We start from the raw sequence: 15699 nt of genomic DNA on the forward strand, positions 1-15699 counted from the left end.
AACTTTTATGTTTCTTTTCTGGATCACATGACGGGTGTATTTAAAGTACATGGCGTCTTTGTAACAATTTTTATGTCTGAGGAAGAGCAGTAGCTCGAAACGTCAATGTTGGATGGCTAAATAAAAGGGTAATTGGAGCTCCAGTGTTTCACTTTGTACTGTTTTTTGGTTCCTGCACCTGCTTTACGTTTTTTGGATGTGCGCGACTGCCTCCAATAATTTTTGGTTTAACGTAATGCCAGCTCAGATGCTTCTCCTCAATAGTGCAATAGTGTTGTTATTAGGGCTGTCAGCGTTAACGCGTTAATCGCGATGCGATTAAGGGCCGACCATAACGCGTTTTTTTTTTATCGCGTTAATCGCCTGCCGCTATTTTGTCCCTTCGTCGCACCCGTACTTGTAGTCAAGCTGGTCGCAGCCGTTTCCTGTCTCCTGCCTGTGCAGGCATGGAGGATAAAGACAGCAATATGCTTCTAAATGGCTCGTTTTACTTTAAAAAACTCCCAAATGGCACAGTGGACAAGTCAACAGTAGTTTGCACCTTGTGTAAAACGGAATTAAAATATCACCGAAGTACATCGAGTTTGAACTATCACCTAAAAGCTAAGCATACCGGAGCAGCTAGCGGCCAGCTAGCAGCCAACTAGCTAGCGCGAGACTTGTCATCACTCATTCCTTCTTCAGAGTCTCGGATGCGCGGTTCCTCTAACCACTGGGAGGTCGGCTCCAATGGCTTCACGCGATATACACGTTATCAATACACAGTTTCCAATACCGAGCCATTATGCCAATGTTTTTAGCTCAGACACACCCTTCTTCGGCTGTGTCATTTTGGGTTTCGACTGCTCCACAGCGCCGCTCGGTTCTGGAGCGTGTACTGCACTGTCTACAATTGTGCATTTATTTTCTATTCAAGATATATTTTGTAGATATTGTTACCTCCTGTCTACATTGCACTTCTATTGAATTGAAAATAAATCTAAAATTCAAGATCACGAAGTACATTTATTTGCATTCATTTGATTCCCAATCACGACACACTGGTAAGAATTATTAATATCTAATTAAAAATGCTTTGAAATGCAAAATAATGGCATTTTAAACATGCAATACAAAGATTAATCGCGATTAACTATAGTTAATCGCAAGATTAATCGCGATTAAGAAAATTAACCTAGTTGTTATCATCTGAAACTGTGGAACAGCCACACTGCTGGCAGCCATGTTTGGCTCTAGTGCGCCTGGCACCAGGTGCAGCTGTGATGTCACGAGCTCATGCAAAATGGCCATATTGGATGATAATGTATTGGTCCGTTAAATATGGTGCATTCCTACTGTAAATGCTGCTATGATTATTGGATGTGATGTTTTGAGAGAAGAAACTAAATCAACAGAGTATCATGACTTCTTTCTTCTGTTCAGTAGAATCAAATAAACTCATCTGTTTTCAGTTCTTACCTTTGCTCAGTAGACTGCTGTCCATCTTTGAAACTAATAGGATGATGCATAGACCAGTCACTCTTCATGGACACACAGCTGGGTACAGGGGAGTCAGCTCTCTTCTGCTGGATCCTGCTAAGGATTGATCAAACAGGGTGGTGGCAGTAAACATGTTAGAGAAGCAGGGTTTTGACCAGTAGGTTGCCAGTTTGAATCCCAGTACCAACTTTCAAAGTCAGAGTGAATGATTCTTTCTCCACCCTGTGCAACTACCACCACTCGACCTTGAGCAAAGATCTCAACCCCCAGACGGATCTGGTAGCTGCTCAGTGACCACCAGGGGGCTAGCTCAGGGTTTGACCAAGGGGCAAGCCCACCACCTTTCCCCTGAAGATGCGGAAGTCTTTGTTTAAGCTGTAATTCCTCGAATGGCCACTTGAGGCAGGACTCAGAAGTCCTGTCGTTCCTGTTAAAATGCCCCAACAGTAATTAAACATCTTTACAGCCTGGACCGAAACACGGTTTTGGTCTATATAGCTAATTTCACCTTTTCATAACAACTGTAGGGGGGTCAATTTTTGCATAACTCAGCCGTTTACATTTAACACATTGACTGCCAGCCGTTTTTTTCTTGCTGTAGGTAGCTTCTGCCAAGCCGTTTTTTGAGGATTGTGGCTCATTTTACAAGAGCCGAGGATTCTTTTCTGCTTGGAGTTTGTGAACATACAATATCTCAAAAGTACTAATAGAATGTGTACTTTCTCTGTCTAAAAGAGTTAGTTTGTAGAGTTAGTAGTTATGTAGATATTAGCCGTTGAGTACAGCATGGTTTCAGGGTCTGAGGCAGAAAGCTGAGATAATCGCAGTTTTGTGAAATTCAATCAAACAGGCAGAAAAGTCACTTTAACCATTTATTTTTGGCATCAGTGAGACATCAGACATCTGAACAATAGTTGTTTTCAATAATGGAGGAATAATACCATAATAAAATAAATAAATGTCAAAATAAATACAAAACAAGAGCAGACCACAGGTCACTCAGCTTTTTTTTTTTTTTTTACATGTTCTTTTTTTTTATAGGTTTTTTCGGTTCGTGATCAAACCGGTTTGGGCTCGTACACCGAATCCAGAACTGTTCCAAAATGTAATGGGTACTTCCTTGGCCCATGTTACACCCACCCACAAAGTTACATGAAAATCGGCAGGTGCTTTTTATGTATTCCTGCTAGCTAGCAAACAATCAAACAAAGAGCATCAAAAACAGGCAGTTTTTTTTTATTTTTATGACCCATGCCTACTTGTGCCACCGAGCACGGTTCCTCTCTGAGTGGTACACCTCATAGCAGCCAGCCCTGTGTAATGGGACATTACACATGACACAACGGTAGCGTGTCTCGCTTCTAACACCTCTCTCTCTACAAACTCTACACCTCCTCGCTGGGAGCTCTTTTTTGCATGTGGCTGGATACTTGGCCATTACATGGCCCGCTAGATCGACATTCAGCCTGCTTGGAGGGTCCAGGTATGGTGCCCGGCCCGGCCTGGTTGCAGGTTGGTCACTGCCCTCCCCCCCAGCCCCCACCCCGCCACCCCCCACCTCCTCCCCCACCTCCTCCTCCTCCTCCACCCCAGCCCCCACCTCCTCCTCCACCCCAGCCCCCACCTCCTCCTCCACCACAGGTCTGGTCCATGCACCGACAACACTCAGGATGAAATCCAGCAATGTTTTACACTTTCTCTGGCGTTTAGCTGGGTGTTTAGCTTTGTACAAAACAAAGGCGTTATAAAAAGACATCTGAAACAAGTACATGACAAACTTGAATGGCCACCTGGATGTCTTCCTGGCAAAGGGATAGTAGGCAATGTTCTGGTCCAATCTGTCTACCCCATTCATGTACTTGTTGTAGTCCACAATGCACTTGGGTTTTGCGTGTGGGACCCTCTCTCTGCTGCCTTTCTGCCTGACCTGCACCGTCTCCATCGTGTCGTCGTGCATAGTGGAAACCATTTTCACGATTCGCTTGTCGCGCCAGGCCAGAACCATGGTGCCACCATTGTGGCGCATGACCGTTTCCCCCATCTTCACTGTGTGGTTGGTAACCTTCGTAGCAGGTGGCTCGCCCCTGTTCTTCCTCAGAGTGCCACAGACATGTGTCTGACACTCCAGCAGCTGTGCACACATTCCAACAGAGTTGTAGTAGTTGTCCATGTATAAATGGTACCCCTGCCCTGCCAAGTCCCCGAGGAGGAACTCCACCGTCTCGCCTAGGGAGGACCGCTCACCACAGTAGGGCTTCATGCTGTAGCAGTAACCTGTCTGGGAGTCACAGAGGATGTATGATTTTATCCCATACTTTATGGGTTTCTGTGGGTTGTACACCTTGAAGGCCAACCGCCCACGCCACAGGAGCATCCCCTCATCAATACTGATGTCTTGACCTGGTGTGAACATGGCTCTGAACTTTCCTAACAGGTCATTCAATACTGGCCGGACCTTGTACAACCTGTCTGCACCATCAACATCAAAATTGTTAGAGAAATGGAGGAATCTGGTTAGCAGTTGAAAGCGGTTGCGAGACATGGTTTTGTTGAAGTGGGGGGTAGCATACAGTTCATTTGTGGTCCAGTACATGGACAGTTCAGGCTTCTTCACGATCCCAGTGAGGAAGTATAGTCCCAAGAAGCTCTTGATTTCTGCCACATCAGTGTCCTTCCACCTCCCAAGCCTTGAATGTGGCAGAGCCTCGCTCACCTGACTGATGCACTGATGTGCATACAGATTAGTTTGTGCTACAATGGCCTGGAGCAGCTCATCGTCCAGGAAGAGCTGGAAAAAGTCCACTGGTTGAGCAGGAGCACCACCAGTATGAGGACCCGGTTCTGCTGTGAATGGGATGTGGGTTGGCTCCCAGTCAACATCACTCCACTCAGGAGGACCTGCAGGCTGAGGACGTTTCCCACTTCCAGCTCCATCTGCAAATTATAGAAATACATAATTACCATAAACTAGTGTTTTTTATATGTGTGGTACTGAATTCTGGCTGGAACCTGTGATGTGAAAATAAACCTGATTCTGAACTGTGATCTTACCCATTTTCCTGGCACCAGAGGCTGTAGCACCAGATGCTGTAGGCCTACCGCTACAGCCGGCTACGGGCTCCTCTTCAGAGTCTGAAATTCAGTAAAATGAATTGACTGACTGCTGGCTTTTGTACAGTCATAGTAATTACATTTACACAAGTTACACAAGTCATCTCAAACATCGTCTTACCACTGCTCTGTGGAGCTTCGCTCCTGGATGGCTCCCATTCGTCCTCAGAATCCGCGTCTGGAGAAGACGTGAGCTCACTCGACTCAGACTCAGTCAGCCCAGCAGCAGCAGCCGCTACATGCATGGGCTCACCCCGTTCTTCATCCGAGACCTCGGAATCGGTCTCCGGCACAAGCTCGTTTCGGACGGAAAAGAAATCCAGCAGTGATCTCTGATCCGCCGATCGCTTGCGTGCAGCCGCCGAAGACCGCTTGCGTTTGGCCGGCATGGCACAAACACGCCACCCGCTCCCAACTAAACTGAAAACTGAAAATACTAACTAAACTAAACTGAAATAAAACAACTACTGCTACGACTAGATCAAACTGAACTGAAATAAGGCTAATCTACCGGCTACCAACTCGATCAAACTGAACTAGAATAAACGCTAAATACTAAAATGAACTGACGCTAAGGCTAAGCTAACTACAATGAACTGTAACTACGCGCTAACTATCTATCTAAACAAAGTCTACTATAAAGACTATACTAAACACTACTACTGTACTAACAACTAACAAACTAAATCAACTACGCTAACCAACTCGCTCTAAATCTGACTCTAAATTGCTAAATTGCTGAAATTCTCTATCTATAAATCGCTATGTAATGCTATGTCTCGCTCTGTCTCAAACTTACCTACTACCCACGCTGATCAAAGGCGCCCGCCTTCCTTATATAGAAATCTTTGTTAGAGTACTTCCGGGGCAGCGGGAGAGGTCGGATCCACATTCACCTATTGCCCAAGGGCCTCACCTAGTGGAAACCACTGAAAAAACAGTTTCAAGATTCAAGATTCAAGATTCAAGATTCAAGATTCAAGATTTTTATTGTCACTCCATGGTACAAGTACCACGTGTGAAATTCTTGTGCAGTGGACTCCGTTTACGACATAGTACAAATAGGCAACAGCAATAAGTAATAGGCAATAAGAAATAGGCATCAATAAGCCATAAGACAGCAATAAGGCAATAAGAAATAGGCATCTTATAAGCAATAAGACAAGTCGGTGGCTTATACGACAGTGGCATATTCATTGCACATAGGTGCACATGTCATGTGCATACGTTAGACGTGTTCAGACATTCCAAATTCGACGTTTTATACATACATGTGCAAATAGCATGTACCTTATTAAACATACACTTAAATTTACAATTAAACGTTAGGCACCTTATTAAACATACACTTAAATTTACAATTAAACGTTAGGCATCCGTAATAGTAGCAGCTGCAGTACGGTACTGCGGTACGACTACTGCACTATTTGTGCATATTTAGGAGTCTCGTGGCCTGCGGGAAGAAACTGTTCCTCAAGCGATTTGTGCGTGTTTTTGGAACCCTGTATCTCCTCCCTGAGGGTAGCCGGGAGAACAGGCTGTTGTGGGGATGGTTTGTGTCTTTGATGATCTTCAGGGACCTCCTGAGGCACCGCTGGTTATACAGTTCGTGCAGTTCTGGCAACTCGTCTCCTGTTACGTGCTGGGCCGCGCGCCTCACCCTCCGTAGCGCCCTGCGGTCCATGGTGGTACAGTTCCCGTACCAGGCGGTGAAGCAGCCAGTCAGCAGGCTTTCAATGGTGCCTCTGTAGAAGTCCCTGAGGATTTCTTTCCTTAGCCCAAACTTCTTCAGGCGCCTGAGTCCGTGTATTCGCTGTTGGGCCTTTTTGACAACAGTGGCGGTGTGGCCGGCCCAGGTCAGGTCCTGGTGGATGTTGACTCCCAGGTACTTGAAGCTGTCCACCCTTTCCACCACTGTGCCGTTGATGGTGATTGGGGGGTGTGTGCCCCCCCCTCTCCTGTAGTCCACAATGATCTCCTTGGTCTTGGAGACGTTCAGAGAGAGGTGGTTGTCCTGGCACCATTGTTCCAGGACCCTCACCTCCTCTCTGTAGGCCGTCTCGTCGCCCCCCGAGATCAGCCCCACGACTGCTGTGTCGTCTGCAAACTTCACGATGGTGTTTGAAGTTTGAGTCGCCACGCAGTCGTGGGTGTAGAGGTCGTACCAGAAGGGGCTGGAGACGCACCCCTGGGGTGCTCCTATGCTGATGGTCAGCGGGGAGGAGGTGAGGTTGCCCACCCTCACCACCTGGCGGCGGTCTGTCAGGAAGTCCAGGATCCAGTCGCACATCGCTGTGTTTAGTCCCAGGTCCCTGAGTTTGCTTACCAGCCTGGAGGGTACTATGGTGTTGAATGCTGAGCTGTAGTCCACGAACAGCATTCTCACATAGGTGTCCTTCCCCTCCAGGTGGGACAGGGCGGTGTGGAGCACGTGTGCCACTGCATCCGCTGTGCTCCTGTTGGGGCGGTATGCAAACTGCAGCGGGTCGTGGTCCGGGGGGAGTGTGGGACGGATCTTTGATATGACCAGCTTTTCAAGGCACTTGCTGGCTATTGGTGTGAGGGCTATAGGGCGCCAGTCATTGAGGCTGGTCACTTTTTTCTGTTTGGGAATGGGGATGATTGTTGCTGCCTTGAAGCAGGAGGGAACTCGTCGGAGGGAGAGGGACTGGTTGAAGATGTCTGTGTACACGGCTGCCAGCTGGTGGGCGCAGGCCTTGAGGACCCGCCCAGGGATGCCGTCCGGGCCGGCCGCCTTGCGTGGGTTGATACGCAGGAACGACCGGCACACTTCATCCTCAGTGATGGTGAGGGGGCGGTCTGTGGGGGGTGGAGGGTGGGTGGGGTTGGTGGTTAGGTGGGAATGGGGGGGGGTGCGGGTGCTGAGGGGTGGGGGGGAGGAAGGGGGGAGGGGAGGTGATCGGGGGGTGGGGGGGAGGAAGGGGGGTGGGGGGGAGGAAGGGGGGAGGGGAGGTGATTGGGGGGGGGAGAGGAGGAGGGGTGGTGGGGGGGCGGCGAGGGGGAGAGGTGATGGGGGGGGAGAGGTGGCAGGGGGGGGAGGAGGGGAGGAGAGGGGTGATGGGGGGGGAGAGGTGGGGGGGGAGGAGAGGAGGGGGGGTGGGGAGGGGAGGGGTGGTGGGGGGGAGGAGGGAGGGGGGGGTGATGGGGGGGAGGAGAGGGGGAGAGGGGTGGGAGAGGGGGGGGGGAGGAGGGGAGGCGCTCTGGCAGAGGGGTCGAACCTAGCGTAGAACGCGTTGAGTTCGTCCGGTAGGGTGGGTGACGTGCTGGGGTTCTGTCGTTTCACCTCTTTGAAGTCTGTGGCAGCATGGAGCCCTCTCCACAGGTGTCTGGGGTTGTTAGTGTCCAGTTTTGACTCCAGCTGCCTTCCATAATCTCTACGTGCTATTTTTATAGCGGTCCGGAGGGCATATTGTGCCTGCTTGTATTGGTCAGTTGTGCCAGAGCTGAAGGCGGTGGTCCTGGCGTGAAGGGCAGCCCTGACGTCGCTGTTGACCCAAGGCTTTTGGTTCGGCATTATTTTGACTTTTTTTGTGGGGACTATGTCGTCGGTGCACTTCTTTATGAAGCATGACACCGTATCTGCATACTCGCCCAGGTCTCCTGCAGCTTTGAACTCCTCCCACACCACTTGGTCAAAGCAGTCCCTCAGGATGTCATCTGATTGGTCTGACCAGCAGTGGGCGGTTCGGAATGCTGGGGGTTGTCTTTTTAGTTTTTGTTTGTACCTGGGTACAAGTAGGATGGAGGCGTGGTCCGATTTGCCGAAAGGGGGGCGAGGGACGGCTTTGTAGCCATGTCGGATGTTTGAGTAACATTTGTCCAGTGTGTTACTGCCTCGCGTGGGGAAGTGAATGTGCTGGTACAATGTGTGCATTCTGCCTCTCAGGTTTGCCCTGTTAAAATCCCCAGTCACCACCAGGGCCATTTCGGGTTGTTTTGTCTCCTGTGCACTGATGGCGCGTTGCAGCTCTTTCAGTGCGACAGTCACGTTCGCTTGTGGAGGAACGTATACACCCATGATGGTGACTGTCGTGAATTCCCTCGGACTCCAGAACGGCACGCATTGTACCATTACATATTCAAGATCTGCTGAGCAGTGTTTCCCAATGTCTGTGGTGTTTACACACCAGTTTTCGTTAATCATAAGACATACGCCCCCTCCCTTCTTCTTACCGGATTGTTCGTTTCTGTCTCCTCTGAATACACTGAATCCTGGTAGCGCGATAGAGTGGTCCGTTGTGTCAGGAGTAAGCCAGGTTTCCGTTAGGCACAGAACATTGCATCGCGCTATGTCTTTTTGGTATTGTGCACGCGCTCTTAGTTCACAAAGTTTATTCTCCAGCGATTGAACATTTGCCAGCAGTATGCTTGGGAGAGGTGGTTTATCCGCGCGCTTCCTCAAGCGGGCGAGAAGCCCCCCTCTCTTCCCCCTCCTCCAGCGTTGTTTTTTGAGTTCAGGAAAATCCGTAAGATCTGGAGCTTGCCAGTTGCTGTTGGGATATATCCGTTCTTTCCTGATTTTGATCAGCGCGTCCCTGTTGTATTTTATTCCGACGCTGATTTCCATGTTATATCCGCTGGTGTCCGTGCCTCCGTTCTCTGCCTCCATGGCGGGGGCGCGGGGCTGTTGTTGTTTTTTGCGTGCGAGCGGACAAAGCGGGCAGAGCGGGTCCCCGCCGTCGCGGTTTCTTGCAAAGAAAAGTGCGAAGACGCCACTATCTACACTATTCAGTTACACTGTTATATACAATAGATATTTACAAAGCAAGTCGAAGCAACGAAATCAAAACAAAACGCGTTTACACTGGAATACAAGCCTATTTGTCTATGAAGTCACTAGAGCTCCCTAGCGAGTCGCCTTCTCCCGGCGCCATCTTCTTTACACGAAGATGGCGTATATACCGTAAATTCCGGACTATAAGACGCACCGGTCTATAAGCCGCGGGACCAAAATTGACTATTTTTTTCTTCTATAAGCCGCACCGGTCTATAAGCCGCGGGTGTTTTGATGTTTAATTAGCATATGAAAGGGTTCGTGCACAGAGAGGAATGTCGGGAAAGAGATGGCTGTTTGGGGAAGCTCCCATTTATTAACATTTCAACAAAACAAAACAAAAGTCAGGTCACTAATCCCCAGACAAAATCACACAACAATAGGCTATATGTGCAGCAAACCTGTAACCAGAGAAGTCAAGTCACTAATCCTCGTCTTCCTCTTCTTCCTGCGTACTGAAACCACCAAAGTCCTCATCTTCAGTGTCGGAAACGAACAGGTTCAGGGTGGCTTCGTCAACCACTCTCCTCTCTCCTTCATTGTCACTCAAAACCAACGAACTCCTCTTCATCACTGTCGGCATCGAACAGCCTCTGAAGCCTCTGACGGCCCTCAGCGCCAGCTGTGGCGGCGTCATCCTCTTCATCCCGCAGCAGTCCAGCGTTTTGGAACCCGTTGGTGATTGTGGATGTTTTCACACTCCTATAATATTCCGTGATCTTCCTTTGTGTGAATTCGCCGAAGTTTGTGATTTTCTCCTGGTAGTCGGGAGGGAGTTGTTCAGTAGTTCTCGCCCGGACTGAGACAGTTCCTCCTGCTGCACCGTCCAACGCCTCACCATTGACTCATCGATGCCCAGGTTACGCGCGGCTGCTCTGTTTCCCTCTTTTAATGCGAGATTGACTGCTTTCAACTTGAAAGCTGCGTCGTGTGAATTTCTGCGTACCTTCCCCATGGTAAGTGAGAGTGTTGCTTCTACTGCTCGTCTTGTTGTGAATATTCCTTGATCTTCCTTTGTGTGAATTCGCCGAAGTTTGTGATTTTCTCCTGGTAGTCGGGGGAGGGAGTTGATGGCCGAGTGGCCGTTTGCTTACCGTAATTACCATATGTAAGTGGTCACGCACAGAGGGGATTGTCGGGAAAGAGATGGCTGTTTGAGGAAGCTCCCATTTACCGTATTACCGTAACATTTCAACAAAACAACATAACACAACACCACCGTTGTTTATTTTTACAGTGCACACAGTGTCTGCGGTGTGGTGAAAAGAGGGCAAGAGAGGAAATTAAAACAGAAGTGGATTTATAGTTAGAAAGAGTGCTAAAAAAGAGAGATTTTATTTGTATTTTTTTTTTTTTTTTCTGAAAAAATCCATAGATAAGACGCACCGTTATATAAGCCGCAGGGGCCAAAAAACGGGAAAAAAGCCGCGGCTTATAGTCCGGAATTTACGGTATACGTCAATGGCAGTGAACCGCTGGATTTTTTTTGACGTATATATACGTCAGTGGCAGTCAACGTGTTAATAAAGGTTTAAAATTATGCATAATTAAGGGCGTGGCCCGGTTGAGTGACAGGCGGCCATACTGCCACTGGATAGTGCTTTATGGTTAGTTGTTGTCTGAGCTCTGGTCGTGTTTGTGGTGTTGCAGTCTTTTTGTCCATTTGATCCTGCAGCTGTAGCCTTGTCTCCTGCATACAAAACCATTGTCTGACACATTTTAATTCCATCTGTTTTGTAGTCTGGTCCGTCTGGTTATGCCAGCGAGCTAATCCAGCTCACGAAGCAGAGACGCAGACCGTACTGACCGGCTGCACTCCTGTGTTAGTTAGCGATAATAACAATACGACGTCCAATCGGATATTTTCAAAATAAAACGATTCTGCACAAGTATAAAGCACACAGAAGCCATCGAAAACGTTTTCTTTTGCTATTTCCCCTAGTTGTTATCATCTGAAACTGTGGAACAGCCACACTGCCGGCAGCCATGTTTGGCTCTAGTGCGCCTGGCACCAGGTGCAGCTGTGACGTCACGAGCTCATGCAAAATGGCCATATTGGATGATAATGTATCGGTCCGTTAAATATGGTGCATTCCTACTGTAAATGCTGCTATGATTACTGGATGTGATGTTTTGAGAGAAGAAACTAAATCAACAGAGTATCATGACTTCTTTCCTCTGTTCAGTAGAATCAAATAAACTCATCTGTTTTCAGTTCTTACCTTTGCTCAGTAGACTGGTGTCCATCTTTGAAACTAATAGGATGACCCATAGACCAGTCACTCTTCATGGACACACAGCTGGGTACAGGGGAGTCTGCTCTCTTCTGCTGGATCCTGCTAAGGATTGATCAAACAGGGTGGTGGCAGTAAACATGTTAGAGAAGCAGGGTTTTGACCAGTAGGTTGCCAGTTTGAATCCCAGTACCAACTTTCAAAGTCAGAGTGAATGATTCTTTCTCCACCCTGTGCTACTACCACCACTCGACCTTGAGCAAAGATCTCAAACCCCCAGACGGATCTGGTAGCTGCTCAGTGACCACCAGGGGGCTAGCTCAGGGTTTGACCAAGGGGCAAGCCCACCTCCTTTCCCCTGAAGATGCGGAAGTCTTTGTTTAAGCTGTAATTCCTCGAATGGCCACTTGAGGCAGGACTCAGAAGTCCCGTCGTTCCTGTTAAAATGCCCCAACAGTAATTAAACATCTTTACAGCCTGGACTGAAACACGGTTTTGGTCTATATAGCTAATTTCACCTTTTCATAACAACTGTAGGAGGGTCAATTTTTGCATAACTCAGCCGTTTACACTTAATAAAGGTTTAAAGTTATGCATAATTAAGGCGTGGCCCGGTTGAGTGACAGGCAGCCATACTGCCACTGGATAGTGCTTTATGGTTAGTTGTTGTCTGAGCTCTGGTCGTGTTTGTGGTGTTGCAGTCTTTTTGTCCATTTGATCCTGCAGCTGTAGCCTTGTCTCCTGCATACAAAACCAGTGTCTAACACATTTTAATCTCATCTGTTTTGGAGTCTGGTCCGTCTGGTTATGCCAGCGAGCTAATCCAGCTCACGAAGCAGAGACGCAGACCGCACTGACCGGCTGCACTCCTGTGTTAGTTAGCGATAATAACAATACGACGTCCAGTCAGATATTTTCAAAATAAAACGATTCTGCACAAGTATAAAGCACACAGAAGCCATTGAAAACATTTTATTTTGCTATTTCCCTCCCTTTCTGTGTGTGCATGATGTGGGGGGAGAGATTGACAGCACGCTGTGGCACAGACACTCAGTCATAGCGTGATCAGTGTGAATCTGTTTTTGACAACTTGGAAGTCAGCGCCAGACAGCGCCCGGCACATCCCCCCCCACCCCCCACCCCAATTTCAAACACTCAACAGATCTACATGAATCACACAAATGATCTATTTTGGATTAAAAACTGTGAATTTCGCCGAAAGGTGACAAGTTCGCTGCACCCCTGCTTACCTTTGCTCAGTAGACTGCTGTCTATCTTTGAAATTCATAGGAGGACTCATAGACCCGTCACTCTTCATGGACTCACAGCTGGATACAGGGGAGTCTGCTCTCTCCTGCTGGATCCTGCTAAGGATGGGGGGACAACAAAATCTAGGTTTGAAAAGGTGGGGGGACATGTCCCTCGAAACCCTAGTGAAAATTTCGCCTATATGATGCTTTTAAATGTCTATTTTATCCTCTTCTTTTATTCTCTTATTTTCTTGTGTCGACCATCTTATGTGAAGCACTTTGAATTGCCTCTATCTGATTTTATGCAAACCCAATGCTGTGGCATGTACGGGCAACAGAAGACGCAAGGTACCAGTAGAGGCTATGCTTGGCGTCCAAACTACAGTATAAAGACAAAGCTGTTGTGAAATGTCTATTTTATCCTATTTTTTTTTTTTTTTATGTCATCCTCATCATCATTTTATGTGAAGCACTTTGAACTGCATCTGTGTATGAAATGTGCTATACAAATAAACTTGACTTGACTTGACTATGTCTGTTCAGTAGAATCAAATAATAAACTTGTCTGTTTTCAGTTCTTACCTTTGCTCAGTAGGCTGCTGTCCATCTTTGAACACAGGAGGATGACCCATAGACCGGTCACTTCTCATGGACACACAGCTGGGTACAGGGGAGTCTGCTCTCTTCTGCTGGATCCTGCTAACGATTGATAAAACAGGGTGGTGGCAGTGAAACTGTTAGAGAAGCAGGGTTTTGACCAGTAGGTTGCCGGTTTGAATCCCAGTAACAACTTTGAAAGTCAACTTTGAATATGTAACTCTTTCTCCACCCTGTGAAACTACCAACAATTAGACCTTGAGCAAAGATCTCAAGCCCCAGACTGTTCTGGTAGCAGAAGGCTGTTGTTGTACTGAGCAGCTCTGGTATGAATATATGTAACTATGGATGTGAGGCAGAGCAATGCTGCAAAAGAAAATATGTTCAGCAAAACCCTTCTGGAATCTGGATAGTTAATTGTAATAAAAGAAGAAACTAAATCAACAGAGTATCATGACTTATTTCCTCTGTTCAGTAGAATCAAATAAACTCATCTGTTTTCAGTTCTTACCTTTGCTCAGTAGACTGCTGTCCATCTTTGAAGTGATGAGGAGGATCCATAGACCAGTAACTCTTCATGGACACACAGCTGGGTACAGGGGAGTCTGCTCTCTCCTGCTGGACTGGCCTTCAACACAACAGAGACAGACAGAGCTTTGACTCTGGATAATGAATGGTGAATGATGTCACTGCTGAGCTGTAATGATATCACTGCTGAGCTGTAATGATGTCACTGATGTCACTGCTGAGATGTAATGATGTTACTGCTGATCTGTAATGATGTCACTGCTGAGCTGTAATGATGTCACTGTTGAGATGTAATGTCAGTGCTGAGCTGTAATGATGTCACTGTTGAGATGTAATGATGTCACTGCTAAGCTGTAATGATGTCACTGCTGAGTTGTAATGATGTCACTGCTGAGCTGTAATGATGTTACTGCTAAGCTGTAATGATGTCACTGCTAAGCTGTAATGATGTCACTGCTGAGTTGTAATGATGTCACTGCTAAGCTGTAATGATGTCACTGCTGAGCTGTAATGATGTCACTGCTGAGCTGTAATGATGTCACTGCTGAGCTGTAATGATGTCACTGCTGAGATGTAATGATGTCAATGCTGAGCTGTAATGATGTCACTGCTGAGCTATAATGATGTCACTGCTGAGCTGTAATGATGTCACTGCTGAGCTGTAATGATGTCACTGCTAAGCTGTAATGATGTCACTGCTGAGCTGTAATGATGTCACTGCTAAGCTGTAATGATGTCACTGCTGAGTTGTAATGATGTCACTGCTGAGCTGTAATGATGTCACTGCTGTGCTGTAATGATGTCACTGCTGAGCTGTGAGATAGAGAACAGTTATCTCATCTTACCTCCTAGCTTTGGTCCGGCTGTCATGTTCCTCAGACAGAGAGAGCCCCTCCTCTCTCTCCTCACACTGACTCATAGTGGAGCCAACAACACCTTCACACAAACACACCAACATGCTGTTAGCTGCACTCAGTCATTACTACAAGCTGTTATTACAGGATACATTTACAAAAACATACACAGCTAACTTCAGCTAGCTAATTTCATTGGTAAAATAGCTGTTGAATTCAACATTGCTATAATCAGAGCGAAATATAAACACATATTGCATAATTGCACCTCAAATTAGGTCAACAAACACTTTGATGATGTCAACTCGGACAAACTGGAGATCTGAAATGATACCTGAATTTCTGACATGTAATTCCGACCTCGACAAGCGTTCAAATCATTTTTTACAGGTCAGAGCTAATTTTTCCAGTGTTCCAAGTTGTCTTGAATGCGGTCTTAGACTCGGGGGATTGGCAGCCATCTTGGATTTGAGGTCAAATCTGACTTCCCTCCACATCTGAAAATAAACCTTATGGTAGGATATTCACTCACTATGTGAGAAATGTCATGCTTTTCTCAAAAAGTGCACAACTGTTATGAGCACATTTGAACATTAGACCCATGGGATCAGCGGCCATCTTGGAATTGAGGTCAAATCTTACTTCCCTTCCCTCCACATCTGAAAATAAGCATTATGGTATTCAATAACTATGTGAGAAATGTCATGCTTCTCTAAAAACAAAACAGTGCAAAATTATTGTGGTTATCCACTGTACTATTTTTATTTACCTTCAACTACCAACCAACTCTTTTTTGTGGCAATTTCATCTCCATATTTGCAACAGTCAAATGTTTAGCCGAACATCGATTG

At 47.0% G+C, this 15699-nt stretch overlaps 1 protein-coding gene across 1 annotated transcript in view; it reads right to left on the reverse strand.

The window, feature by feature from the left end:
* The window catches only part of LOC310794833 (NLR family CARD domain-containing protein 3-like), a gene marked incomplete at its 5' end in the record, with an annotated part of 41070 nt that extends 26206 nt beyond the window's left edge, over positions 1-14864 (reverse strand). The window contains one exon of the mRNA XM_083656886.1: positions 14840-14864. Coding sequence (XP_083513012.1) covers positions 14840-14864 — 25 coding nt within the window. The remainder of the gene's footprint in view (positions 1-14839) is intronic.
* Between the last annotated feature and the right edge of the window lie 835 nt (positions 14865-15699).

Source organism: Poromitra crassiceps, assembly GCF_964638095.1.
Source record: "Poromitra crassiceps genome assembly, chromosome: 20".
Taxonomy (NCBI): Eukaryota; Metazoa; Chordata; class Actinopteri; order Beryciformes; family Melamphaidae; genus Poromitra; species Poromitra crassiceps.